Raw genomic sequence first — 24,332 nt, forward strand, 5'->3', positions numbered from 1 at the left:
AGGCAAGCTTGGAATATGGAAAAGCTTACATTCAGCAGATAGAAATATAGCATTATATTGATTTTGTCAGGAAAAAAGATGATCTGAACACTGTTGTGTAAGTTGTGGATTTACTTTACTCTGGCATTACATCCCACCCACATCCCCCTGATCAGCATGTGGTACATTATATTACTATAATTAAAAATCTTTTCGGAAAATTAAACCGTTTCTTACAAACTTATGTGATTTGATAAAATACATAATGAAATATAATTGTATATGGGTAACGGAAAAATTACAATTAGCTTCAAGCTACACATGACAATTAATTAGATTAATACAACACTTCTACTTGAACGTCACTATCAATCACTATTGAGTGTTTGTAATAACTGCTGACTGCGATCCAATGTGGATTTTTGTCAAATGATGAGGCAGAAATATGTTGTTAACATTCTAGAAGAATTTTATGTGGAAGATACACAGTTACAGTACAACTACTGTCGGGCGTGAAGAAAAAGTAATGTAACTAGTAGTGTAACTAATTACTGTTGCCAGAAAGTAATAAGTAAAGTAACAATAACAATATTACTTTTGAAAGGAGTAACTAGTAATGAGTAATATATTACATTCTTTGAGTAACTAGCCCAACACTGGATATACGAAATATGGTTGTTTCATGAGGCACACCGCAATTTATATATTTTTACTGCATTGTCAAAATGTTGAAAATCAAGTTCTTACTCTATTACTTACTAAGTTGTGGTTGTTTGAGTTGTGGAATTGTTCCTTGACAGTCTAAATCCTAAGGTACAAAGTTTTACAAGATAAAGAGGTAAAGAAGAGTACTTGATTGCACTTTATGCTGCTTCTATAAGGATTCATAAGCACAGCTTAAAGATGATTATTCTTTGTAGCTTAAACAGTTGAAAAATCAGAATAAAGATGCGAGAAGGCTTGAGCTTCGGAGAGAGATTGCTGCCCTTCAGACTGAACTCAATCAACTGGACACAAAGATCAGTAGAGTGGAGGATCAAATTGCTACTGAAGGTGAATGTTCTTATTCTATCTTTCTGTTCATCTTCATGCTCTTTTATACTACCTACATCTGTATTACACGCATACTACAGGCTATGTGAACCAAAACAGTCATCATACGATCAAAATGGTCTCTGATTACTTTCTACACATTCCTGATTTTGTTGTATACAATACAGCATATGTTATTTTAAATAAGACATGCTTATAATTGTAACCTAATCTTATAATGACGTGTTCTTCTGTCTCTGAAAAAAACTTTCACTTGAAGCTAATGATTTGTTTATGGTTTAATATCCTTTTTAAAAATACATCCGAGTATGGTATTCTATGTTGTTGCTGTTGTTACTAATATATTTCTTCCCTTGTTTCTGAGCAGAGCAGAACATAAACAGGAACTGGGACGACTTTATGGATGGCAGGCACAGACAGATCCTGTTGGATTCTTTCAGGCAGCGCTGCTCTGAGGAGAGAAACATACTGTTAGAGGACACACACATGATTGGCACCCAACGGCATACCCTGGAAGAGCTGTCCAAGTGAGCCACCTTCAGACTGTTATATTTCTATTGCAGCTTTCTCAAAGACTGATTGAAACAGTGTTTTAAAGCTGCTGTGTGCCATATTTTGATGATGTGTGCATCTTTATTGAATAAAAGCATTAATTTCTTTTTTTTTTATTTTAAAGCTGAATGGTAGTGCATATTTCTCTTCTTGTCCAGGAAAGCAGAGGTGAAGCTGGTGTTCGGGCCATCTGACAGTTCAGACAGTGAAGCCGGAGCAGATCCATTGGTTTTAGTAAGTGTTGCTGTATTTAATGGTGTTTGTGATGCACACTAGAATATTATAATTATAACTACTTTTTGGCCTCTTGTCATTGCTGATGTCAGTTTTAATTCTGAAATTCAAAAGTCCTACTTTTGAATGGCCTTTATTTGAGAAAAATAGGTGGTGTAGTTATACAATCTTTAACTAAACTTTCACTAATCTTTTACTTGGGGCCTAATTGGATCATTTTAACCAGTCAAACTCCAGTTGACCGCTTGATTAAACCACTTGGCTTTCCACTGATTGTAACTCATGAAATACCATTTCAATCTCATTTCAGAAAGATGTGAGAGAGCTCTGCAGCGAGAGGGTTCTCTTCTTCCAGTGCCTGCTCGAGAGTGAACTGAATGTGAATCCGTCCACTGAGTAAGATGCACAGGCATTTGATGCTGATATTGTAGATAGAAGAGCTTTATCACTTTTGCCTTGTTGATACAAATTCATTTGTTTTTCATCTAGATTTACTCATGAACAAAGGAAAGCAGTGATCCAGCACTGGACGAGTGCAGTGGAGGTAAATGAAGACACTCATTTTAGGAGGATGCATGTTTGTTTATGTGTCTGCATGCCAGTGATTTTGTTCTGCACATCAACAACTTATGAGAACCTCAATATTTTTAATTTTCAGAACGTTCTACGCTCTCATCCTCCAAACCAAGTGCTTTCGGCTCTGCAAGTCTTGACCTCTAGACAGCAGGTGGTGTTAAAGGAGAAGATTGCAGCTTTGAACGTGGAGCGTGACATTTCGGATCTAGGGTATATTTTTACATTATAATGTAGATTATCAAAACCCATTCTATAAATAATCATGTTATTGAATTGATTATTGCTTATTACTCAGGCATTTGCCCTTAATGCAGGTTTCGTTATCAGAGCGATCACCTAATAGATGTGTCGGCTGATCAGGAGGAGGAGTTAACACCTGTCCGCAGTCTATTGCAGGTGAATATTTGAGATGGTAATTTTAGTGCATTGTATACTCTTTCTCTTGTGGCTCAGGTTGTATTTGTGTGTTTGCTCGCAGTCTGCTTGGGAGGAGGTGGAGCAGAGTTATTTTGAATTGGCTCAGGTTCACAACAGATGTGGGCAGCTGGAGACTGAACTCACAGCTTTGATGAGAAAAGCAGAGACGGCACACGGGTCAGATCCAGTGTCCAGGTGAAAATTCCCTCAGCCAACCATGTATCAGGTGCTACTGATGTTAGTAAAACAAAATAATATTGGGGGGTATTTATTAAAAAAAAAAGAAAAAGACATGTTTGTTGTAATAGAAATGAGTTTTGTTCTGTTTGTGAGCAGGTGTGTGTTTGAGTTGGAGATGGAGGGAGTGAAGCAAGCGGCAGTTAGAGACAGCATCAGAGAGCAGTGTGCTCAGCTACAGCTGCAGGCCAGAGAGGGGCTGGATGCCATCAGAACCCTGCAGACACAGTGGCAAAGTGTCATGGACTTCAGACAGCTTGTGGTATGTAATTGTATTCCTAACAAAAGACTGAACATTCATAGTCTGGAGATGGTATGTGTGTTTTTCTGTTTAGGACAGCAGACAAGAGCAGATACGGCGCCTGATCAAGGGAAACTCCACTGTGAAGACTGAGTTAACTTGTGTCCATGCAGAGGTATCGTCTCATGCAATAAATTCTTTAGTCTTCAGTGTCGCATAATCCTTCAGCAATCATTCATATGATTTAGTTTTGAAGAAACATTTCTGATTATCAATGTTGAAAACAGTTGTGCTGCTTTATGTTTGTGTAAACTATGATATATTTTTCAGAATACTTTGATAAATAGAAAGTTTTTTTTTTTGAACAGCATTTTGTGTGTATGTATATATCTATATATACAACAAAGCTTGTTTATTTTTTTTTCCAGGTTGGACAGTTTGTTCAAGAGAAGCTTAATGCTCAGTTTTGCAATGTGATTAAAGCCAGCAGTGGACTGGTCAACTCTGTGTCACAAGGGGCCAAGCACTTTAGCTGTGTTGCACTGGCTGCACTGGATCGCAGGGTCATGAAGGGGTCAGCAAATCTACCGAAATCTGTACATGATACCATGCCTCACTGGCATTTTCAGTTGCTTTGCAACATGGAGTCAGAGGCTAAAGTTGTTTACATTTTTCTTAGTTACCGTTTGCACATTAATATTGCATTATCAAAGAATCATTGGGGAAAAAATTAATTGTTCTCTGCGAACTAGTCTTTTTTTTCTAATCAGCAGAGGGCAGAAACCACCAGCAGCTCAGCTTTCTATCCACTGGATACAGTCCCCAGCTTTCCACAAACTCTGTGAAAGTCTCTCATTTCCCTTGTATATGGTTAGATGCACACTTTTATAGTCTTTTAATAATCTACATATATTCATCATCTTTCTGAGAGCCATTTCAATTATTAGCTCATCAAGCAGCAGTTAGTAAGTCCATTGTTTTACCACCTACAGTAAGTGTCACCTTTCTGATGATTGTTCATATTATATACAGTTTAAATATGTTTGTCAATGATGGACAGTTTCCATATCAAGCTTTTTCTTAACCCAAAATGCAGTAAAAACTGATGGTAGGAGTCTCGTCTGTCTTTGCCAGGCTCCAGAAGAGCTGTGGTCTCAGGCTACAACTCTACGGCTGGAGTTAAGAAATCTGCGCAGACTTCTTCAGCTGTTCTCAGAGTCATCAGCAGACCTGCAGAAGCTGACAGCACAGCTACCATCACCTGATCAGCAGAGTATGTCAATTAAAGTTTTTGTGAATGGTAAAAGAGCCTAGATTCCTTGCTATGAGAGAATGCTATTTTATTTATGAGAATATGTCTATTTCAGCTTTGGTGCAGCGTGTGAAGATGGTAGATGAAGAGATTCTGCAGACTTTGCTCCCACGGGCCCGTGAGCTCACGCAGAGGTGCTCGAAAGGCCTTCTTTACACAGAACAAGTGAAGACTGCCATCACACACTGGTAAGACATGACATGCTCTCAAATGTTTCCAACATGGGCTCTTTGTGGAATCGTCAAATCACCTTTGTTTTTATAGTGCTTCATACCATAGGGATTGTTTCAAAGCAGCTTCACAGTATTAAACAGGAAAGTAACAGAATCAATTATGCAAACTTCAAAAATGAGATAAAGTTTGAATAGTTTGTAACTAACCGCTAAAGCATCAATACTGATCCCAAACTGTTCAAACTATGATTTTAATCAAATTAACGCACTGTTTGATTTTGTCTGTGCAGGTGGGAGCAGCCTGGTCAGTTTGCCCTGCCAGAGATGCAGAGAGAGGGACTGACTTTCCAACAGTGGCTTCAACGATGGAAACTGGCAACAAAGGAATCCTGAATTAGTTTTGCATTTGAGAGCAAAGTTTGTTGGGCAACTTTATCTGTGCATAATTTGTATTTCATTTTCTTTCAGTTTACTCTTACTTTACACTCAAAATAACCTGAGTAGGTTTTCTTACAGTTATTAACTTTTCTGCAACATATTCAGTTTGTGTTTGAGGATACATCCTGTTCAAGAAATATTTGATGCACTTTTTCTGGATTTCTCAAATAATTTAATAGACACTGGAATAAAGGAGCAGTTGTATGTCTTTTGTTTTGTGGCGTTTTAAATCTCCCAACTGAAGGTAGAAGTTAATAAGATGCAGAATACTTGTGCTGTTACCAGTGTTTTTTGTGTGTTTAACCTCAGTACCCTCTTGTAGGAGCTTATGTAATGTTTATGTAATTCTCTTATGAGTGGTAACAGTGGTGGTACTTCTACTGGGTTAGACCAAACATTTATATGCAAACACAATTAAAGTAACTTTGTGATGACTGCCTATGGGCATCCAGCTCTTGATGTAATTTCAGGTCATTTCCTGGTTAAGATAGTGTATAATCGGAATGTTCAGTCCTGTGTGGCCCTAAAAGGCTGTGATCAATAACCTGTGTAAATGTACTGCTGTATACGTGTTTTTGAACAGTGAAATGTCGGGCTGTTTTCAAAGCTAATAAGGAAACTAACAGACTATCGTTCAAAAATCTGCGGTCATGTTTTTGAAAGACATCTCACTCACTAAGGTTGCATTTATTTGATAAAAATACAGTAAAACCGTTATATTGTGAAATGACATTTATCAATGTACTGTTGCGCTGCTTGATGTTTTCGTGGAAATCGTGATTTTTTTTGTTCAGAATTCAAAAGATCCGTTTTTTTTTTGTACCATTGTAAAAGTCTTACTGTCGCTTTTGATCAATTTAATCCATTGTTGCTGAATGTCAATTTAATCTATCACTTAATTCATTGTTGCTGAACATAAAGTATGTCTAACCCCAGATAGTTATTTATGTGAGAGTAATGTGTTATAGTCATTTCCGTCTGACATAAAATGCCATTGCTTTAATACTCCAATAATTGTTTTACGAACTGTTTAAAGACAGAAAAATCCTTAAAAAAAAAAAGGCAGCAAGGCAATTATCAGGACTTGCCATATAGAAGGAGTTTCTAATCCTCCGTGCATCTAACAACCTTCCAGTACAGAGATTTCCAAATGTTTTTGTCAGCCGAACCCCCTTTTTTATTAATAAAATTAATTATTTGCTTTTCATCCAACTCCCCTAGCCCAGTTTAGGAAACTTTTCTAGTGTATGCAAAATACATTCCATGTCTACTGATTCAAACCTTGTAAAGAACATTCATCAAATTGCAAAATTATACTCTACAACAAATGACAACAAAGCATGTATTTTTTTTTCAGGGTGTTTTATAATACTCAGTATTAATTTTAAGCAACTGAAGTTAAAATCTGAATTTTCTTTCATATACATTTTTTCACTCTCACAACCAAAAGATCACTCATTAGAATGCTTACAAATGATTCCAGAGGCAGCTGTGTCACATTTTCTTTACACCCTGATTCAATGGCATTGTTTCTGGCTTAAGGCTTGGATAACATGTCATACATCATAGACACTTCTCTGTAACCAAAAACAATCACATAAAATCATGAACTGAACTGTACACATAAAAGTAAACATAACATTTGAACTTAAAATGAAATGTCGGGAAATGTCAGATCTCTGCCTTTTTTATGTCCAGTCTACTGCAAGTGATTGATGACATAGATATGTAATAAAGACTCAATCTGCTTTAGCAGCCCAATTATCGTATTCTGGTGAAGAGGTTTAAAACTGACACAGATTCCTGAAAGACAAAAAAAAAAAAGAGAATTAAATTGAGGATATGAACTTGAGGAAAAGCCAGAGTTTCACAAAAATGTAAACAAAAAAAATTCTTAACCTTTGTTGATCGTGTTTTACTAAATACATTCCAAAAACGCAGAGTTTCATCACCTGCACCAGTCACTATTGCCTCTCCATCTGGAGACATTGCCTTCAAGATAAAGGGATAATATCAGTAAACAGCTTTTAAAAATACTTATTTACAATGTGTCAATTGTTAAAATAAAACCACAGAAGTACTAACCAGATAGAGCACCCTGTACGAGTGGCCGGTCAATTTGGCAACTTGAGTGAGCGAGGGGTATTTCCACACGAGGATCTGATTCTGAGAGTAACCGTGTGTGCTGACCTGGAGACAATGGAACAAGCAATAAGACTCACCATCATGCCTGTTTGTCTTATTCTACACTACAGCATAAATGCATGTTATAACCAACAATAAACTTCAACATTGAGCATTTGGTTAGCTGATTAGAATAAACATACCAGTTCATTGGTGTGTTTGGACCAGGCCAGGTTGCAGACTTGTGAGCCTGTGTCGATACACTGCAGTGGCTGCGCTGTAAGAGTGTTCCAGAAGCGGATGCAGCGATCTGCTGTTCCCCCTCCGGAGGCCAGCAGTCCATGCTGGTGAGGAGACCAGGCGATGGCCTTCACTGCGGCCAGGTGTTCTGTGTACTGCTGCATTGGTAACACGCTTGAGTGATTCCACACTAACAGCTGCAGGGATCAATCATAGGAATGCTTTTAGAGAGATGCAGTTTCCTAAAAAAAATATTTTTTTGTGCTAATATATTAGAATATTTTGTACATTTAAATTATTTATATAGCAGTCACCTTGTTGTCATTTCCTCCGGAGGCCAGCAGCTGATGGTCAGTGCTCCACTTGAGTCCGCAGACCTCTTGTCTATGGCCCTGTAGCCTGCGCTCTGACTGCAGAGGGGGCGTCCTGATATCTCTCTGAAGTATCATCCGGTCCCGGCTGCCTGATGATAGCTGATCTGCATTCCAGGCCAATGCACCTGAGGGCAGATTTTTCATACCAGATGTAAACCTTACACATACATTTCACAAGAATGTGAAGCACATCAGAAAGTAAATGTCAAAAATGGACTGAAACACTAAATCAGTCCAACAAGAAGCTTAAGAGCAATAGTGAACATATGTCCTACAGTTGAAATGTTTGGGGACAATAAGATTATTATTTATTTTTTTTAGTTTAATATATTTTAAAATGTAATTTATTCCTGCAATGGCAAAGCTGAACTTTCAGCAGTCATTTCGCCAGATTTCAGTGCTACATGATCCTTCAGAAATCGTTCTAATATGTTAATTTGGTGGTCTTACAAATGTTAAACAGTTGTGCTGCTTATTATTTTTGTGGAAAATATGATACTTTTTTTTTTCATTGAAACAAAATGATGAAAAGAACAGAACTCATTTGAAATATTTTAATGTCAATTTTAGTCAATTTAATTAATACTATTACTTGCTGAATAAAATATTAATTACAAACTCTTACACCTTGACCAATGAATTTCAATTATTTTTCTATCATTTTCCAGTCATTCCATAAGGATTAAAAAACAATTCTTACCAACTCTTGCTGTGTGTCCCTCCAAGGCAAACAGCTTTTTGCCGGCAGTAGCATCCCAAATTTGTACAAAGCCTTTGTGTGTACCCACAGCGACAAGATTGCCCTATGAGAGAAGAACGGTCAATCCACAAAACCCAGAAAGCAACTTCTGATAGTCCAAGTCATAAAGGTTAACTCACTCTCTCCGACCAGCCCACGGATGTAACTGAATCACCCTCCACTGATAGGTCACATAGTCGTGTTACCTGCAGACAAAGCAAACAAAAAAACACACAACTTAGTCCAAGAGTTCACTGGGTATTTACTGACTCTAAATTTGCATAAACAGCCAATGTGTCTCATGCATACTTGACTGGTGCAGGCACTCCAAAGATAAACACAAGTCCCCAGTCCAACACTGAGCACATTTAAAGAGGACCAGTCCACTAAGTTGAGGTAGAAATCATCTTGTAGCTCCGGAGCATCTAGCACCTTAAAAGGAATCTTGGAAATTTTGCGTGTGGGTTTTCTTGGTGACCGCAGCAGCTTCTGACTATAAACAAAAACAATGCATGCAATTAAAACAATGCATTTTACTAATCAATCACATTGTTCAGGAGAAGACTCAGCTTACCTTTTGCTGCTAACAGGGGAGAGGGAGTACGGGGAAACACTGTTATCATCGGGTGTGGATCTTTTGGCACTGAGTGAATACTGTACACACAAACACAAAGTAGGCGCTGAAAACACAGATCCAAACACTCATGTGGCATCAAGTGAACAGATCAGCGGATAAGAGAGACTTACACTAAAGAGGCTCCTCCTCTCGGGTGTGGAGGGCTGTAGTCTTCTATCTTCTGTTTGAGGATCCAGGACCTTCTCAATCCCAGCACCAAGCAACTCATTCTTCAGCAGGGCAGAATACGCCAAGCCGTCCGCTGTCAGAAAAACGACAGAATTTACACGAGTTGCACAACACAAGAGGGTTGAGTATCATATTTGAGAATGTGATCCTTCAAGAATGAGGTTCATTTAAAGTATAGTCTGTCTCTCTCTCTATAAAGAAGATACCATAACACCAATGGCCTGATCAGCTTTATTAATGCAGACTACGCAGGTAAAATCAACGCAATCCTCTTCTCGCTCACCTTTGCCAGTATCTGATGTTGCGTCTTTGGTTTTTTTATTCTGGCTTGGTGACTTTTCATTTTCCTGTAAATAGAGTAAATAAATATGCACTTGACACTTCACATTCCTTTGATTCAAATCAAATGGAAGCTAATTGGAAGCTCCATTACTAGTATTTTTAAAAAAATATTTCACCCACATTTATTCTGTGGAAGTTGATGCTCCAGTTAGCTCCAGCTCGAGATGGTATGAATCTGTCACCATGCTTGCTTGGTGATGACAGCGGTGACTCAGGGGTGGGGGTCAGGTGACAGATCACATCTCTTACTTTCTGTATACAAAAAAAGAAGGAATCGGATCAGATCAAATGAATAGTCGGACATGGATCGTTTAAAAAAAAAAATGAATCCAATTTCAAGTCTGCAATATTCAAGATGACAGACTTACCATGGGACTGGTGTTGTCATTCTGGACGTTGATCTGCCGCAGTAACCTGCGCTCATAGTCCTGATCCATGGATGTGATTCAGAAATCTGCGAATGTGGAGATCCAGGGGCAAGGTGCCTAAAGTGCATTCATGGAAACAACATAAAAACATGTTTAGAAACTATATGGGAGGAACATTATTTTATGAGAAGGTCACAACGATGCAACTATTGTTAAAGGTCTACACTTTTAGGTTGTCTGGTTAGCGAGGCAGAAGGCTGCAAGACTCGTCAGCAGATGCCATCTGTTCAATACCCCATAAACAGGTGTTAGAGAACAGCTGCTCAATCGTCAACTTCCAAACAATAGGAACATAGAGACAAGAATATGCTGAACTGCGATTCCCAGTTCCTGACATGTTAATAAAAGACCCAAAGTCTTAAATGCAATCGTTTTGTGGCCTAAGCAAACAATGACATTTTTATTACGGATTAAAGAAGTGAAATGCTTCTTTACTAACAGGAAACGTACAGACAAAATATCAATATAATGTCAAAAAGCAATTACCCCACAGCTGCTCTCAGTCCTGAATGAAGAGATACTAGATTCCTTTGTCAACATGGCTAACTATCAACGTCTGTGTTCATTTATGGAAAAATATTTCAGCGTTATATATCAGCTGACCCAAGGCTATCTAAATGTATACATTAATAAAACAACAGAAGATGTCTGTTGTTATGCACTGATTATTGGTGTTTCACAATGGATTACTGAGCAGCTAGTTAGGCTAATCTGACCCCACAAGTCATCGGACCTACCTTGACTACGATATTCGGTGAATTTATAATCTGATCAGCAGAACCTTATCCAAAACAAACGCATCGAGTGTCAACCTTGAAAAAAATGAGAATATATTTGATAATGGATATAAAATACGCCGCGCCGATGTTGTTAGCAAATCGAAGCTGTTGTTATCGATGGCACCGCAAGGGATCATGGGATTGAGTCAAACACTGACGTCACGACATTTGAAACAAAACAAAACAAAAACGTTGCTATGAAGAAGTGGGCTCAATGTAAACCAAATTTTGCACATTTTATAAATGACTTTAAATTATATGTAAATCTCTTAGAACAAACAAAAAACAAAAAAGCACTGAAAACATGTAATGCTCTGAAAGCATTGAACTTTATGTGATTTTCTTCCTTTTTTTCCCTTTTTTTTATCTGGCAGCTAATAATATTAATTTGATCATGTGAATATGTAATACCTCATGTTCTTGTGGCATTGAATTAATAAAGCATTAAAAAAAAAAAAAAACGTTGCTATGTTTTTAAAAGTGAAAAGATCAACTTCAATTTATTATTTTTTTATTTTTTATTTTTTTTGTACGGGAAAAAAGTAATATTGAGAATTTTGTTAAAAAGTGCATACTATATATTATGGAAAGTTTGTGAATTGTATTTTTACATTTAATTTTACTCAATTAAAAGTTTAAAAAGTACCATAAATAAATACTTGCATAAAAGTATACATATTTAATCATACTGAAGTGTTCTAAAGTAAAACACTTTTCTTAGCTTTTTTTAATTGACCGTTAAAAACAAAAGACAGTAGTAATTTTCTCATTTTAGTATTTTGATGCAATATCACATTAGGATAAAGAAAAACACTAATTTTATTTTTAAATCATTGGCAAAAGTTTAAGTCGTGATTACTGACATGTGTTTTGTACTTTTATGTCTCTAAAAATGTAATAAAGTAAAATCTATTTTTTCCCATATAAATGTAATTGAGTAATAGTACACGTATTCAGTTTTGGTTTTAACAGAACTCAAGTAAAACACAAATTATAAGTATAGTAGTGAAGTACTATTACTCAAATACTTCTTGTTTATTGTATAATGCAACCTTATTTCCTTTATACAAAAAGAGGAAAGAGATAAGAGAAGAGATGCTAGGTAAATCAAACGGTAAATTCATAAAATTATATTATATTTCTATTTCCTTTTCCATTGTTCTAAAACAAACTTTTATTTTGATAAGAACACAGGAGACCGGACGTGTCGCTTTATGCCCGTCATGGGATCGTGTTTGTGCTGTCCTAAATCACAAAAAGAATACATTCCACTGTGTAGAGTGTTTATTACTACACGTCGCACAAAATGCCACGTTCATACTTGAAAACAGACGAGGCGAGAGATGCTGCGGAGATGAAATATTTACTTGCATCCAAAATTAGACGGCGAAAAGAAGAAATTCATAACTACATACTAGACAGGCGAGCTGAAATTCACAAACGAATCATATATCGAAGGCATCTTTTCCTGAATTACCGGAGCACGAGTACGGTAAACAGTAATTTCTGTATATGTTTGCTACGCATTTCTAAGACATCTGTAGACGTCCTTGAAATCACAATCATGCTCTGCACAGTAACGAGAAGAGAGTGTGCATATTAGTCAAGTTACTTTTATTTATATAGCGCTTTATACAATACAGATGCTTTCAAAGCAGCTTCGCAGTAATGAACAGGAAAATAACAGAATCAACGATGCAGACTAGTGTCCGTGCATAAATTCCTCATTGAATTTATGCCAGCCTGACTGGCAAAATAATTGCTCATTCATGCAGTAAGCTTTTTTCTGTCAATGTTTTAGTTGCCATCACCAAATGAAGAAGATCTGCAAAATCATGTCCCAATCCCTGCAGACCCAGGTTGGTGGGAGAGAGTTGTGATGACAGAGTTTGGACCAGAAGACTGGCTTGACAAGTTCCACATCACAAGAGACATCTTCCTTCTTCTGCATGCTAAACTCAAGCCCCAGCTCGAGCAAGTGTATATAGAACAAAGCGGACAGACCATTACACTGGAGAGATGTATTGCCATGGCCTTAATGCGTTTGTCCACCAGCACAGAATACTGCTTCTTAAGCGAACTCTTCGGTGTGCCCATCCCAGCTGTGTGTCAGTGTGTACGAGAGGTGTGTGAAGCCATCATTTTGTTACTAAAACCCCTTTACATGCAGTTACCTGCAGATCATGAACTTGAAGAACAGGCAGAGCAGTTTCATACTCTGTGGGGTTTTCCTCACTGCATTGGTGTCATCGACTCCCTTCACATCCCTGTTAAATCACCCTCCACGGACACCCAGGATTGCTGGAACCCGAGAAGATGGCACTCTGTAGTGCTTCAGGGTGTGGTAAATGCAAAAGGTAGTTTCTGGGACGTTTGTTCTGGTTTTACAGGCAGCACAGATGACACGACCATCTTGCAGAGCTCAGAGCTGTGGACTATGGCAGAAGAGGGAGGCTTCTGCTCTCAGCCACCCAAAGAACTCATGGGTCAACCGTTGGGATTTCTGCTGCTGGGGGATGCGGGTTATTCGCTTCAGACCTGGCTACTGAAATGCTATCCTTCATCGCCAAATCTAACACTGCAACAGCAAACCTTCAATGTCCAGCTGAACCGCGGCATTAAAGTAACTGAAAATGCCTTCCAGCGCCTTAAAGCACGATGGCAGTGTCTGCACAACAGAAATGACAGCAACATAGACTTGGTATCCAAGATGGCTGTAGCTTGCTGTATCTTGCACAATATCTGTAACGTGCATAACAGTCCGTTTAAAGAGGAGTGGGTTAAAGCACTCAGTCAGAATGAATGTCCACAGCCCACAGATGTGTCTACGGTCTACATAGATGATCCGAAAGCAAAGGCAGTTCGTTCCTTGCTCTGTAGCTACTTTGAGCAACAACAGCAGAGCAAAACACTAGATCAGTCTCCAACAAGCAGCACGTTTTTGTCTGTACCTGAGCCACTTCAAGTGGACAATGCTGGAACAGCATAGCTTGTGTATAGACTGATCATTTTATTAGCCAGTTTATAGCTGCCATTTAATATGTTACAAAAGTAAGCATGGCTAAGCAGGCAGAAAGTGTGTAAATTGATTGTATTTAAATCCCAGTCTTATATTTTATAACTCTTAAGATTATCTGTTTTATTAACTTTTATAAATGAGTGACTTTTAATATGACTTTTAAATCACTTGATAAGTTTTATTTGGCGTCTAATCTATCAATATTGTAAACAGTGGATCTATATAACGTTCAAAGTGATTTTGTTTTTTGGTTGAAATAAACAAAAATACTTATGGCAATTCAATGCTTTTTTGAAATTTTGGAGAATTAGGTAAACCCAAAAGGCATCATTTATTCATGTCACATTGTTATAAACCTATGTGACTTAATTTTTTCATCCTTGGAACACAAAAGATATTAAATGTCCTGTATTATTAAATGTGATGCACTGTGTGTATCAATCCACATTGACTTTCCTAGAATTTGAAAGTGCTGTATCCAAATTTTCAAAATTTCTCATCACATGTAAAAGAATACAGCCTTACCAGGTTGAAACAATGTAAATCAGTGGCTCTCAACCAGGAGGCCATGACCAATTAGGAGGCCATATTGTCATTATAACTAATTAATTACCTATTATTATTAATTATTAATTAATCTAAATTAATTTTTAAAAAATCATAGTTCTTTTTCCTTCAATAACTATTGGTTATTCTGAGTTACAAATAGTTCTTTAAACTTGTGATTAATTTACAGCTTCAATGCTTCCTGTCTCTGTTAAAAATTGGGGGCATTACAGTTAAAAAGGTTGATAACCATGCAGCTTGTTTACAAATTTTAGAGCGGTTCCTCTCCAATCCAGTAGGTGGCGATGGACTAGTGCGAGTAATTTGAACTCTCACCACTGGATTACACAAGTGAAACAGTTCCTTTTTGAGTGGACGGCATGGGGAGGTTGATGGAGAGCGCCTTGTTATGAGCGAAAAACACAACATCTCCGCTTGTAGTAAGTTCAGAATACAAATAATTCAGCGATTGTAACGAATCAGATTGTGAACTCGGTTAGCTGTAATATCTTTAAACCCGTCATTCTGCCGGCTGCATAACACGCTTGCACACAGCTGGCAGAGTGACGCCTGGGTAACGTTACTGCCGACACAGTGGCAATGTTCAGGCCTTGTCCTTCATAGTGTAACCCTGTAACTTTTCATTGAACCGGTTCTCAAAACCAGTCAACGATTCGTTCATGAACCTTTCTGGGTCTCTTTTTGGGCAATTTGGCATTTAATTTTAATCTTGTTTATTGTAAATGCATATTGTTCTCTACATTCCAAAATGTCATTCTTGAAAATAAAAAGCACATCGAATACGAATACATTCCAATTGTCTGTTAATATAGGCTTCTAAATTATTTAAAATTATTATTATTTTTAGTAAGTCAGGATCTCATCATGACGTAAAAGAATGGCTCTGAATTGGTTTTGAAAGAACAGGTTCGCAGAAACGAGTCAGACTACAAATAGATAAATGGGATATGTCCCTGTTTAAATAGTAGTCAGACAAACAGTAAGTCCTAAAGATTAGTTTTGTTTACAAGCTCAAGAATGCTGTCTAAGTAGGTAGTTCACAAGGTTTTAATCATCATATGAGTCCTGACATTTCATTACTACTACAGAGTAAATTATTACTAAGCAGGGTTGAAATTTTGATGTTTTTAAATGCAGGTTCTGTATATATGCTGCTCTCTGGAGTACTCCGTTTAACCTGTGCATAAGGACATCGTCCTGATACTGAAAGCTTCCTCATGGCAAATGATGCAGATATAGCAGCGGTGGGGAGGATTCTCGTCAACCCAAAGCAGGACCTGACAACGCGCTTTAGAGCACTTTTTACTCTCCGCAACCTTGGTGGACCAGAGGCCATTAAATGGATCAGTGAAGCTTTTGTGGATGAATCTGCACTTCTGAAGCATGAGCTGGCATACTGCCTCGGCCAAATGCAAGACGAGCGGGCCATTCCTATCCTAGAGACGGTCCTGAAAGACACTAATCAAGAACCAATGCTCAGACATAAAGGAGGTAAAACTTACAGTCATATTCTTCCTTCTTTTTTTTCTTCTTTTTTTTAAATATGTCATATTCAGTGTTTTTATTATAATTTAAATTCTAGGAGAAGCATTGGGAGCCATTGGAAATCCCAAAGTCTTAGATTTATTGAAGAAATATGCAGAAGATCCAGTAATTGAGGTACAGTCAACCCATATCACCAATCTATTCACCATTCCTTGTTACACTAACGCATGAATGCCCATGCTGTGCATTTTGATTATGCCCCAAGTTTAGATTTTACAGTAATTCTCTTTTCATAAAGGTGGCAGAAACATGTCAGCTGGCAGTCCGGCGGCTGGAGTGGCTCATGAATGGTGGGGAAAAGACAGCAGAGGGGACAGATGAGAACCCCTACTGCTCTGTAGACCCCGCGCCCCCTGCCGCAAGAAAAAGTGTCCCAGAACTGAGGGCGCAGCTCTTAGATGAAAGCCTGTCGCTGTTTGACCGCTATAGAGCTATGTTTGCACTGAGGAATCTTGGGACTGAAGAGGCTGTTCTGGCTCTTGGAGATGGTGAGAAACATGCAGTGCTAGGTCAAATAAAAATGTTGAACTTTGTAAATAACAGTGTTTAAAAGTTTGGGCTTGGTAAGATTTTTGCTCACCAAGGCTGCATTTACTTGATCAAAAATAAAATAAAAACAGTAATATTGTGAAATATTATTACAATTTAAAATAGCTGTGTTCTGTTTCAATATATTTTAAAATGTAATTTACTCCTGTTATGGCAAAGCTAAATTTTCATGAATTTACTCCAGTCTTCTTCAGTGTCACATGATCCTTCAGAAATCATTCTAATATGCTGATTTGGTGCTCAAGAAACATTTCCTATTATTATCAATATTGAAAACCGTTGTGTTGCCTAATATTTTTGTGGTGACATTTCTTCAGGATTTTTTGAAATGGAAATCTTTTGTAACCTTACAAATTTACTGTCATGCTTTAATCAATTTAATGCATCCCTGCTGAATAAAAGTAATATTTTCTTTCAAAAATTTATTTTAGGTCTTCAGTGTAGCAGTGCTTTGTTCCGCCATGAGATCGGCTACGTCTTGGGTCAGATCCAACACGAGGCCAGCATCCCTCAGCTGCAGGCAGCTTTGGAGAAAACAGATGAGAACGCCATGGTCAGGCATGAGTGTGCAGAAGCGCTGGGCTCCATCGGGAAGGAGACGTGCTTACAGATCCTAGAGCACTACAGGAAGGACCAGGAGCGGGTGGTGAAGGAGAGCTGTGAGGTGGCACTGGACATGCTGGAGTATGAGAACAGCTTGCAGTTCCAATATGCAGACGGACTGCTCAGACTGCGAAGCGCTTAGTGAAACACATTTCCTAAAACATGTTAATGTTACATAGCTGATCCATATTTCAAACTCAAGTTAAAGCATTTTGAATGCCTGAATATTTAATAAAAAACATTTTTGCAGATCTCTCTTGAAAAAACAGAAAACATTTACATAATAAAAGCATTTATTTGACCACATGTACTTATGTCTTATTCTGCCTGTAAACTCTTAACATTTTGCGTCATGAATATTTGAGATGTCACTAATCAAGTTTCTAATCTTCAGTAAAGTCTGTGTGACTCGTGTTAAATCCTCCATGCATGAGCAGAGGTGATTAGCAGAGCTAAGAGCGCTAGTGCTTGTCTGAGATCTATAACAGTACGTTCTGCCTAACTAAGCCACACAGCAGTCTATCTCATTCAATGAGATTAATCTTTAAAGAAGCACACATGTAATTAAAATCCAAATGCTGTAATGCTTAAGTGGTCATCACTAGCTTGTATATCAGAAAAATTGCTGTAAACAAACAGAAATGAGAAGCATTGCACTCTGATTACTATTGTATATCTATATAATCAATTTTATATCTGTATAATGTACAAATATAATAATAATAATAATAAACCTGGAATGTCGTGCTCAGCAAAGGCTCTGAGGATTTTTAAGCCTCATTTGAGTTTGGGGGGAGGAGAGACAACCACGTACTGAAGAAAAGGCTGGACCAAACTGCAGAAAAAGGCTAAAAGTAACAGAAAGCACAGAAACGCTGTAGACGGCAGTCAGGGAAAAACTTGCAAACATGCTACACCCCTTCATGATTGGTATTGTCACAATTAATACCTCCATCACCATTGCATACTGGATCTTCATTCTGACAGAAGCCTTTCACAAGAAGACGGACGATGAAGCCAAAAAAGACAACCATGCTTAGCCAACCCTGCATATAGTTACATGTGGGGAAGGTTAGAGTAGGATCTTCTTTTATGCCTTAAATTTTTATTTAATTATTTAATAATATAGAAAACTTGTGGGGGGTGATCTTTCCATTTGAATAATCTGACCTGAGCAAATATTCCATGACTCCAACTCTCCAGGATCTGGTTTACTTTCAGGTAACATAAAATGTTTATTTTTTATTTATTTATTCTTTTTTTTCTGCAAAAAGGAGGGCTAACAGTTTTGAAAAACATGTTATTGCTTCATGCTACACTTCAAACGTTGAAGCCGGTAAGTCTCTTATGCTCATCAAGGATGCATTTATTTATTAAAAATGCAGTAAAAATAGTAATATTATGAAATATTATTAAATTTTAAAAAAAAACTTTTCTGTGTTAAAATATTTTAAAATGCAATTTATTCCTTTGATGACAAAGCTGAATTTTCAGCAGCAATTACTCCAGTCTTTAGTGATCTTTCAGAAATCATTCTAATATCCTGATTTGACGCTTAAGTAACATTTCTTATTATCAATATTATCTTATTTTCAGGATTCTAGTTCAAAAGAAAAACATTTGTAACAATAAAATTAGTTTTTCACTGAAAATTTTCACTGTCACTTTTGATCAATTTAATGCATCCCTGTATTGATAACAAAAAAAATAAAACACTGACCCCAAACTTTTGACCGGTAGTAAATGTTAGTGAAAATTTTACTTCAGATGAATTTTTTTTTTAGATTATTTTAACTTTAGATTAAGTATTCCATTAAGAACATATATTTTTCTCAAAATTATTGTAAATAAACCACAGATTCCATTGTGACTGCTATTAAAAGGTCAACTGTAAAGGTCAACACGTGTTAATTGAACTATGTATTTTCCTAGGCATGTTTAATAGCTTGTGTGTAGTCTAAATTTTATGGTATGTGTATATACAGTAATAAACCTACCCTGACTTGGTGGAATAAAACGTCTCGACAACTAGCCCCTTATAATTTTCACAATCTATGTAACATGCATGGAGAAAGGATTAACGATGCGCAGGAGATGAATAATATATCAGATTTGACTCATAGAGGATCAGATCTGTCTGAATCACTGACTCAACCGCACAAAAGCTTTTCCTCTGTCAGTCATTCAGTCAGTTAGACTCTGAGAGAGTTTGTGCAGCATCAGCCTGTGGAAGGACAACACCACAGCTGAAATTAGACATGCATCCCCTATTGATCGGCATAGTGACAGCCAACACAAGTTTGACTATTGTCTACTGGAACTTTCTTCTGTCTCAGGTTTTCTGCAAGAAGATCAAAGATGCTCCACCACCTGAGGAAATTCCCGTCTGAGTAAGTATTAATGTTATGCAAGTCATTGGACTATTACTCTTACAAGATATAATTTGCTGAATCCTGCAAAAAGTTTCAGCACCAAGTCTCATTACTGTACTATTTATGTCTTAGATTTTATTTTATTAGTTACTTTGACAGTAAGGAATTTCATGACTTAAATGATTGAAGGTTGTAAGAAAAGGAATTTGAGTTGGGGGGGGAAAAGAGAAACAAAAGTCTAAATGAAAAGAACAAACACTTCTCATTTTCACAAATCTCAAAAACTGCCATTAAAATACACTACCATTCAAAACGTTGTTGTCAGTAAGAGTTTTATTTAACAAGGACACATAAAATCGAAAGTGACAGTAAATACATTTATAATGTACAAAAGATTTCTATTCCATATAATTGTTCTTTTAAACCTTCTATTCATCAAAGAATCCTGATTGTTTTGTTTTTTTTAATCAGCACAACCATTTTGAACACGGATAATGCGAAATGTTTCTTGAGCACCAAATCAGCATTTTTAATGATTTCTAAAGGATCATGTGACACTGAAGACTGGATTAATGGCTTCATTAAAACTACATTTTAAAATATATTAATAGTAAATATAAAAATTGTAATAATATTTCACAATGTAACTGTTTTTACTGTATTCCTGATCAAATAAGTGCAGCCTTGGCGAGCGGAAGAGACATTCAAATCTACTGACCCCAAAGTTCTGAATGTTTAGTTGTTGGAAGTTGTGTCACAACTGACAACAATTAAGGCTAAAACCTTTCACCGACAGAAAGATGATTATACAGTCTTGTATGTCTGTAAAATTCTCTTTCTGATCTATCTGATAGTTGACTTGCTGAGCATTTTTTGTGTATCATTCGTTCAAACTAGTCTTCAGTTGAGCATATTTATTTATTTCGTTTTTTTGCTCCACCCCCTGCTTTAGCTCAGATGTTGTTTTATCAGTCCATTCTCATACACGGGAAATAAAACCAACTGGAATAATTATGGCACAGTATATACATTTTCTGTTTTAGTATAACCTATTCTTGGTGTATAATGTCATTTTAAGCCCTTTAAAACACACCCACTCCCTCTAGAAAGTGAACAGGAGCATCTCAGACAGGATTAGGTGGATTACAGCTAACCCTTGATTAATAGCTTTCACCTTCATGAAAGACAGCTGCCATTACCAGCAATGGAATATCAGAGTCAGCGAGATGTCAGACAAAGGATTAAGCCTGGGATTAAGAGAATCATATCAGGCTACTTCAGAGCACATTCACTGGCCTTTAGCACAGAATAATGAACTCTGGTCATATTAACTTATATATCTACATTTGAAAACATTAAATTTCCTTTTACACACAGGTTGAGGCTTTGGTCGTGACCCTGGTGATGAAGAGAAAGAAGAAGAACCACCAAAGTCCATCTTTGTGAAAGTAGGGATGAGGGAGAGAAAATAAGAACAAAGGAGGAACAGACTGCCATTTGACCCAGAAGTGGACGGATAGAAATTGTGCCAGGATTTAAATCTTCTGTATTTGACCAATCATGAGGTTAAAAAGGTGTCACTGAATAGATTTATGAACAACCTTCTCTCTCTCTTTCATCCATTAGTCCATGTCCACAAGCCCCAATTCTCTCGTTCAATCACTAAAATCCCCCCCCCCCAAAAAAATCTATCTTTCTTTGTCAGTGCTGCTCATTTCCACCTGTTCTAAGTTACCAAAAAATACAAAGCTTATGTGTTTGAAGTCTGTAGGCGGGAGATGTTTTTTATTTGTATTTTCGTGTTTTTTTCCACTATATTTAGCAAATAGCTAGACAGGTTTGTGAAAATCTATCTGTCTTACTCTTCTACATGTGTCTCATTCCCTCATTAATAAATGAATACAACATAGAGCGCTGGGTTGTTTACATGGCAATTGTTATCTTGTACTAGCATGATTAGCATGTGCTGGCTCCTGCAAGATGTTGAGCACAGATAGAGGGTGCTGTGTGCTCAACATAGAGGACATACTTCTGTTCTCCAAAGTCAATGAAAGCACAAACCTTATTTAAGTTACATGCAATTTGTTCATCCTGTACTGTGATCCACGTGGCCATGTGTTTGCGCTTGAGGATATGTCCAGTCGTTACATTAAGAAGTTGCTGCTACATGATCTAACTTTGGTTGGTGTATTGTAAAAAAAACAAACTATGTTTTAGAAATTTAGGCCTGAACTGAATATCGTGACAAAGTTACAAATTAGTTTTCATTGACGTCACTGGTTACGTTCATAGCACTTTAAAATACGCCAACAGGAGTTGAGAGGCAGACACCTAATAGAAAAAGGCTAAATCCAGGCTCAAGGCTTCTCCTTACGCCACTAAGCACATTAGCTTGATTGTCTTCTACAGTCAAAGTATCAGGTCTGAGGGAAGTCTTGTCACAGCCACTCATGAAGAAACAGCCAATCAGGGAAACCATCATTCTATGACATACTTTGTTGTGATTCTGTGAATATGCAGCGAAAAGGAAGAAGTCTAATGAGCATTCAGCATCAGAAATAAAGAGAGGAGGAGGGCGAGACAGATGACGGGTGTCTGAAAAAAGCTTTGCAGGGTATGTACATAACATATTATCTTATTATCTGACCATAAACATAGCTAACTTATACTGACTTTCAGATATAATGTATCTAACCCTACCTCTAGTCACTAGTTCATCTCTAATCTTAACCGACCTAAAATAATAAATAAAGACATAAATATAGACAATAGAAATTGTTACATTTATAACATTCTATATATAGCCTATAATCTATACTACCATTCAGAAGCAATTCAAGTAATAGTAATAAAAGTTATTTGCATTAAACTGATCAAAAGTGACATTTATAATGTTTGAACTCTCTATTCAACAGAATTTTTTTTGGGATAATAGTAAGAACTGCTTTTTGAGCACCAAATCAGCATTTTAGAAAGACTTCTGAAGGATCATGTGACACTGAAGGCTGGAGTAATGGCTGCTGAAAATTCAGCTTTACCATCACAGGAATACATTACATTTTAGAGTTGACAGTTAAACTGTGATAATATTTGACATTACTGTTTTACTGTATTTTTGATCAAATAAAGGCAGGCCTGGTGAACATAGAGATTTATTTCTACAACATTCAAAACAAAAATAAATAAATTGTATCAACAAATTATACATTATTTTCAATAAAGGTTTACTTTTTGTTTTCATACAGATCAACAGGAAATGTATGAAAACTGACAAGCTGTTGTTAAGTGGTTAAACAGCCCAAACACTTATAGATGAACATACAAATTAATGAAGACAGTGTTATATAAGAATGAATATATATTTGTGCTTTTGTGATTTTAGCTCAATAATATTTTTTTTCTTTAATATTTGTATTATTTTAAGGGGATTTTACTAAATATTAACCTCTAAATTATGCACCATTTATCTTCTGCAATATTGAAAAAATCTGCATTTCATTCAGCAACTGGTAAACTGAGATTCCAGTAGCTTTACTGTCTGGCATGATAAAAAGGCTATACCAAGCACAGCTCTTCGAACCATGGTGTTGAGCATTATCAAATTTAGAGGCTACAATGCATCGTTTTCAGTCACATGACAGGCTCGAAGACCTGTCGGGCAAAACATCCATAGATTTGCAGCAAAAGCTTGTCAATTTTCCATTTGTTTTCAATCCAAAAATATTTACATCTTTTGATGACCGGACTTACATCTTCGTCGAACTCGAAGACATCTCTAATTTAACAGTTTACCATCTGATCTCAATTTTAGTGACTAGGCTAGCTGCGTAGAACGGACGGAACCATGCACCCCTTAGCGTCGCCCCTGAGTACAAATCCTCTGTGTCCATTATCTGGCTAGTTTTTTATGAGCTACATGACAGTGTGTTTAAAAATCCCTTTTAACTGGAAAACACTTGACTGCTTTGCCAAATACATAAACCTGCCAAAGATGGTTTGCTGGTTTATTTATTTATTTATTGGCTGGTCAGCTTTAGAGACCAACTAAGCCAGTTGAATACCAGTTTGCCAAGACTGAAACCAACTTAAGATGTTTGTGAAGCTCAAACAGAAGAGCATGACAATAGCAACACCAAGGTCATGGGTTCGATTCCTTGGGAATGCATCATAAAATGTAATGGAAGTTGCTTTGAATAAAAGCATGCATAAATGTGTATAGCTCAAGCTGGTTTTATTTCTGAGACATCACGATCATTATAGCTGACAACATCTAAAAAATGTGAAAACCTTTGAAGAAATCTATCAGCAAAACATCAAGCATTATTACATTCATTAAAAAAGACACTAGTGCTCTGTTGTACTGTAAGAACATCAGCATGCATGAGACTGAATGCTCTTGCCTGTATTGTGTCCTGTAGATTTGCTGTTTGGAAAGCAGCCTTTGGAAGAGCCAGAGATTCTCTGGGAAAGGCGGGATAAGTTCAGGGCAGACTGGATTCCAGAGGCAAGGCCTGAGCTGGAGGCCATGGTGAAAGATGAGGATATACAAGAACTCATGGAGGGCACTGAAGACTTGCCAGCCATCTGGGTTATATCGGACAGGTTTCAGCCTCGTGCTCCATCCTCCATTCAAT

The 24,332-nt window shown here is 37.1% G+C and overlaps 4 protein-coding genes and 1 long non-coding RNA gene across 9 annotated transcripts in view; 4 read left to right on the top strand and 1 right to left on the bottom strand.

The window, feature by feature from the left end:
- The window catches only part of LOC107745798 (HAUS augmin-like complex subunit 5), a 7,561-nt gene extending 1,707 nt beyond the window's left edge, over positions 1-5,854 (top strand). The window contains exons 4-19 of one of the 3 annotated variants that reach the window (XM_016559790.1): positions 793-817; positions 900-1,032; positions 1,400-1,559; positions 1,743-1,818; positions 2,129-2,214; positions 2,308-2,362; positions 2,477-2,604; positions 2,709-2,790; positions 2,873-3,006; positions 3,148-3,310; positions 3,384-3,464; positions 3,718-3,863; positions 4,060-4,159; positions 4,424-4,562; positions 4,657-4,789; positions 5,065-5,854. In XM_016559790.1, coding sequence (XP_016415276.1) covers positions 793-817; positions 900-1,032; positions 1,400-1,559; positions 1,743-1,818; positions 2,129-2,214; positions 2,308-2,362; positions 2,477-2,604; positions 2,709-2,790; positions 2,873-3,006; positions 3,148-3,310; positions 3,384-3,464; positions 3,718-3,863; positions 4,060-4,159; positions 4,424-4,562; positions 4,657-4,789; positions 5,065-5,167 — 1,744 coding nt within the window. In that variant the 3' untranslated portion in view covers positions 5,168-5,854. The remainder of the gene's footprint in view (positions 1-792; positions 818-899; positions 1,033-1,399; positions 1,560-1,742; positions 1,819-2,128; positions 2,215-2,307; positions 2,363-2,476; positions 2,605-2,708; positions 2,791-2,872; positions 3,007-3,147; positions 3,311-3,383; positions 3,465-3,717; positions 3,864-4,059; positions 4,160-4,423; positions 4,563-4,656; positions 4,790-5,064) is intronic. The other 2 variants (XM_016559791.1, XM_016559792.1) reach the window with 2 other exon arrangements.
- A 514-nt stretch (positions 5,855-6,368) lies between these two features.
- Positions 6,369-11,186, bottom strand: fzr1a (fizzy/cell division cycle 20 related 1a). 2 transcript variants are annotated; one of them, XM_016559795.1, is made up of 15 exons: positions 11,002-11,186; positions 10,751-10,820; positions 10,205-10,321; positions 9,957-10,088; positions 9,778-9,841; positions 9,437-9,567; positions 9,264-9,343; positions 8,999-9,182; positions 8,830-8,895; positions 8,651-8,753; positions 7,891-8,075; positions 7,540-7,773; positions 7,298-7,402; positions 7,112-7,204; positions 6,369-7,015 (listed from the first exon to the last, which is right to left on the bottom strand). In XM_016559795.1, exons 3-15 carry the CDS (start codon positions 10,271-10,273, stop codon positions 6,974-6,976), a joined length of 1,488 nt encoding a protein of 495 aa, XP_016415281.1. In that variant the 5' UTR covers positions 10,274-10,321; positions 10,751-10,820; positions 11,002-11,186; the 3' UTR covers positions 6,369-6,973. The 2 variants fall into 2 exon arrangements, with proteins under 2 accessions (XP_016415281.1, XP_016415279.1); XM_016559793.1 differs by lacking the exon at positions 10,751-10,820.
- A 1,049-nt stretch (positions 11,187-12,235) lies between these two features.
- LOC107745801 (putative nuclease HARBI1) lies at positions 12,236-14,642 on the top strand. Of its 2 annotated transcripts, none has more exons than XM_016559796.1 (2): positions 12,236-12,535; positions 12,845-14,642. In XM_016559796.1, the coding sequence occupies exons 1-2, from the start codon at positions 12,350-12,352 to the stop codon at positions 14,030-14,032; spliced, it is 1,374 nt and encodes a 457-aa protein (XP_016415282.1). In that variant the 5' UTR covers positions 12,236-12,349; the 3' UTR covers positions 14,033-14,642. The 2 variants fall into 2 exon arrangements, with proteins under 2 accessions (XP_016415282.1, XP_016415283.1); XM_016559797.1 differs by having other exon boundaries at positions 12,482-12,542.
- Positions 14,643-14,943: 301 nt separating this feature from the next.
- Positions 14,944-17,902, top strand: LOC107745802 (deoxyhypusine hydroxylase). The gene is made up of 5 exons (XM_016559798.1): positions 14,944-15,048; positions 15,767-16,120; positions 16,212-16,288; positions 16,413-16,662; positions 17,155-17,902. The coding sequence occupies exons 2-5, from the start codon at positions 15,847-15,849 to the stop codon at positions 17,466-17,468; spliced, it is 915 nt and encodes a 304-aa protein (XP_016415284.1). The 5' UTR covers positions 14,944-15,048; positions 15,767-15,846; the 3' UTR covers positions 17,469-17,902.
- A 1,598-nt stretch (positions 17,903-19,500) lies between these two features.
- Positions 19,501-21,271, top strand: LOC107745842 (uncharacterized). The gene is made up of 2 exons (XR_001640634.1): positions 19,501-19,716; positions 21,076-21,271. It is a non-coding gene; the product is annotated as an uncharacterized LOC107745842 (long non-coding RNA).
- The last annotated feature ends 3,061 nt before the right edge of the window (positions 21,272-24,332 follow it).

Source organism: Sinocyclocheilus rhinocerous, unplaced genomic scaffold, assembly GCF_001515625.1.
Source record: "Sinocyclocheilus rhinocerous isolate Xijiao unplaced genomic scaffold, SAMN03320098_v1.1 scaffold558, whole genome shotgun sequence".
Lineage (NCBI taxonomy): Eukaryota > Metazoa > Chordata > Actinopteri > Cypriniformes > Cyprinidae > Sinocyclocheilus > Sinocyclocheilus rhinocerous.

Excerpts from the sequence above, each read along its gene's own strand:
- LOC107745802 (XM_016559798.1), top strand. The coding sequence starts at position 15,847 with ATGGCAAATGATGCAGATATAGCAGCGGTGGGGAGGATTCTCGTCAAC. Across the intron at positions 16,289-16,412 it reads CAGAAGATCCAGTAATTGAG|GTGGCAGAAACATGTCAGCT; the intron begins GTACAGTCAACC and ends CTTTTCATAAAG. Across the intron at positions 16,663-17,154 it reads TGTTCTGGCTCTTGGAGATG|GTCTTCAGTGTAGCAGTGCT; the intron begins GTGAGAAACATG and ends AATTTATTTTAG.
- LOC107745801 (XM_016559796.1), top strand. The coding sequence starts at position 12,350 with ATGCCACGTTCATACTTGAAAACAGACGAGGCGAGAGATGCTGCGGAG. Across the intron at positions 12,536-12,844 it reads ATTACCGGAGCACGAGTACG|TTGCCATCACCAAATGAAGA; the intron begins GTAAACAGTAAT and ends TCAATGTTTTAG.
- fzr1a (XM_016559793.1), bottom strand. The coding sequence starts at position 10,273 with ATGGATCAGGACTATGAGCGCAGGTTACTGCGGCAGATCAACGTCCAG. Across the intron at positions 9,568-9,777 it reads AACATCAGATACTGGCAAAG|CGGACGGCTTGGCGTATTCT; the intron begins GTGAGCGAGAAG and ends TTTTTCTGACAG. Across the intron at positions 9,344-9,436 it reads AGAGGAGGAGCCTCTTTAGT|TATTCACTCAGTGCCAAAAG; the intron begins GTAAGTCTCTCT and ends TTGTGTGTACAG.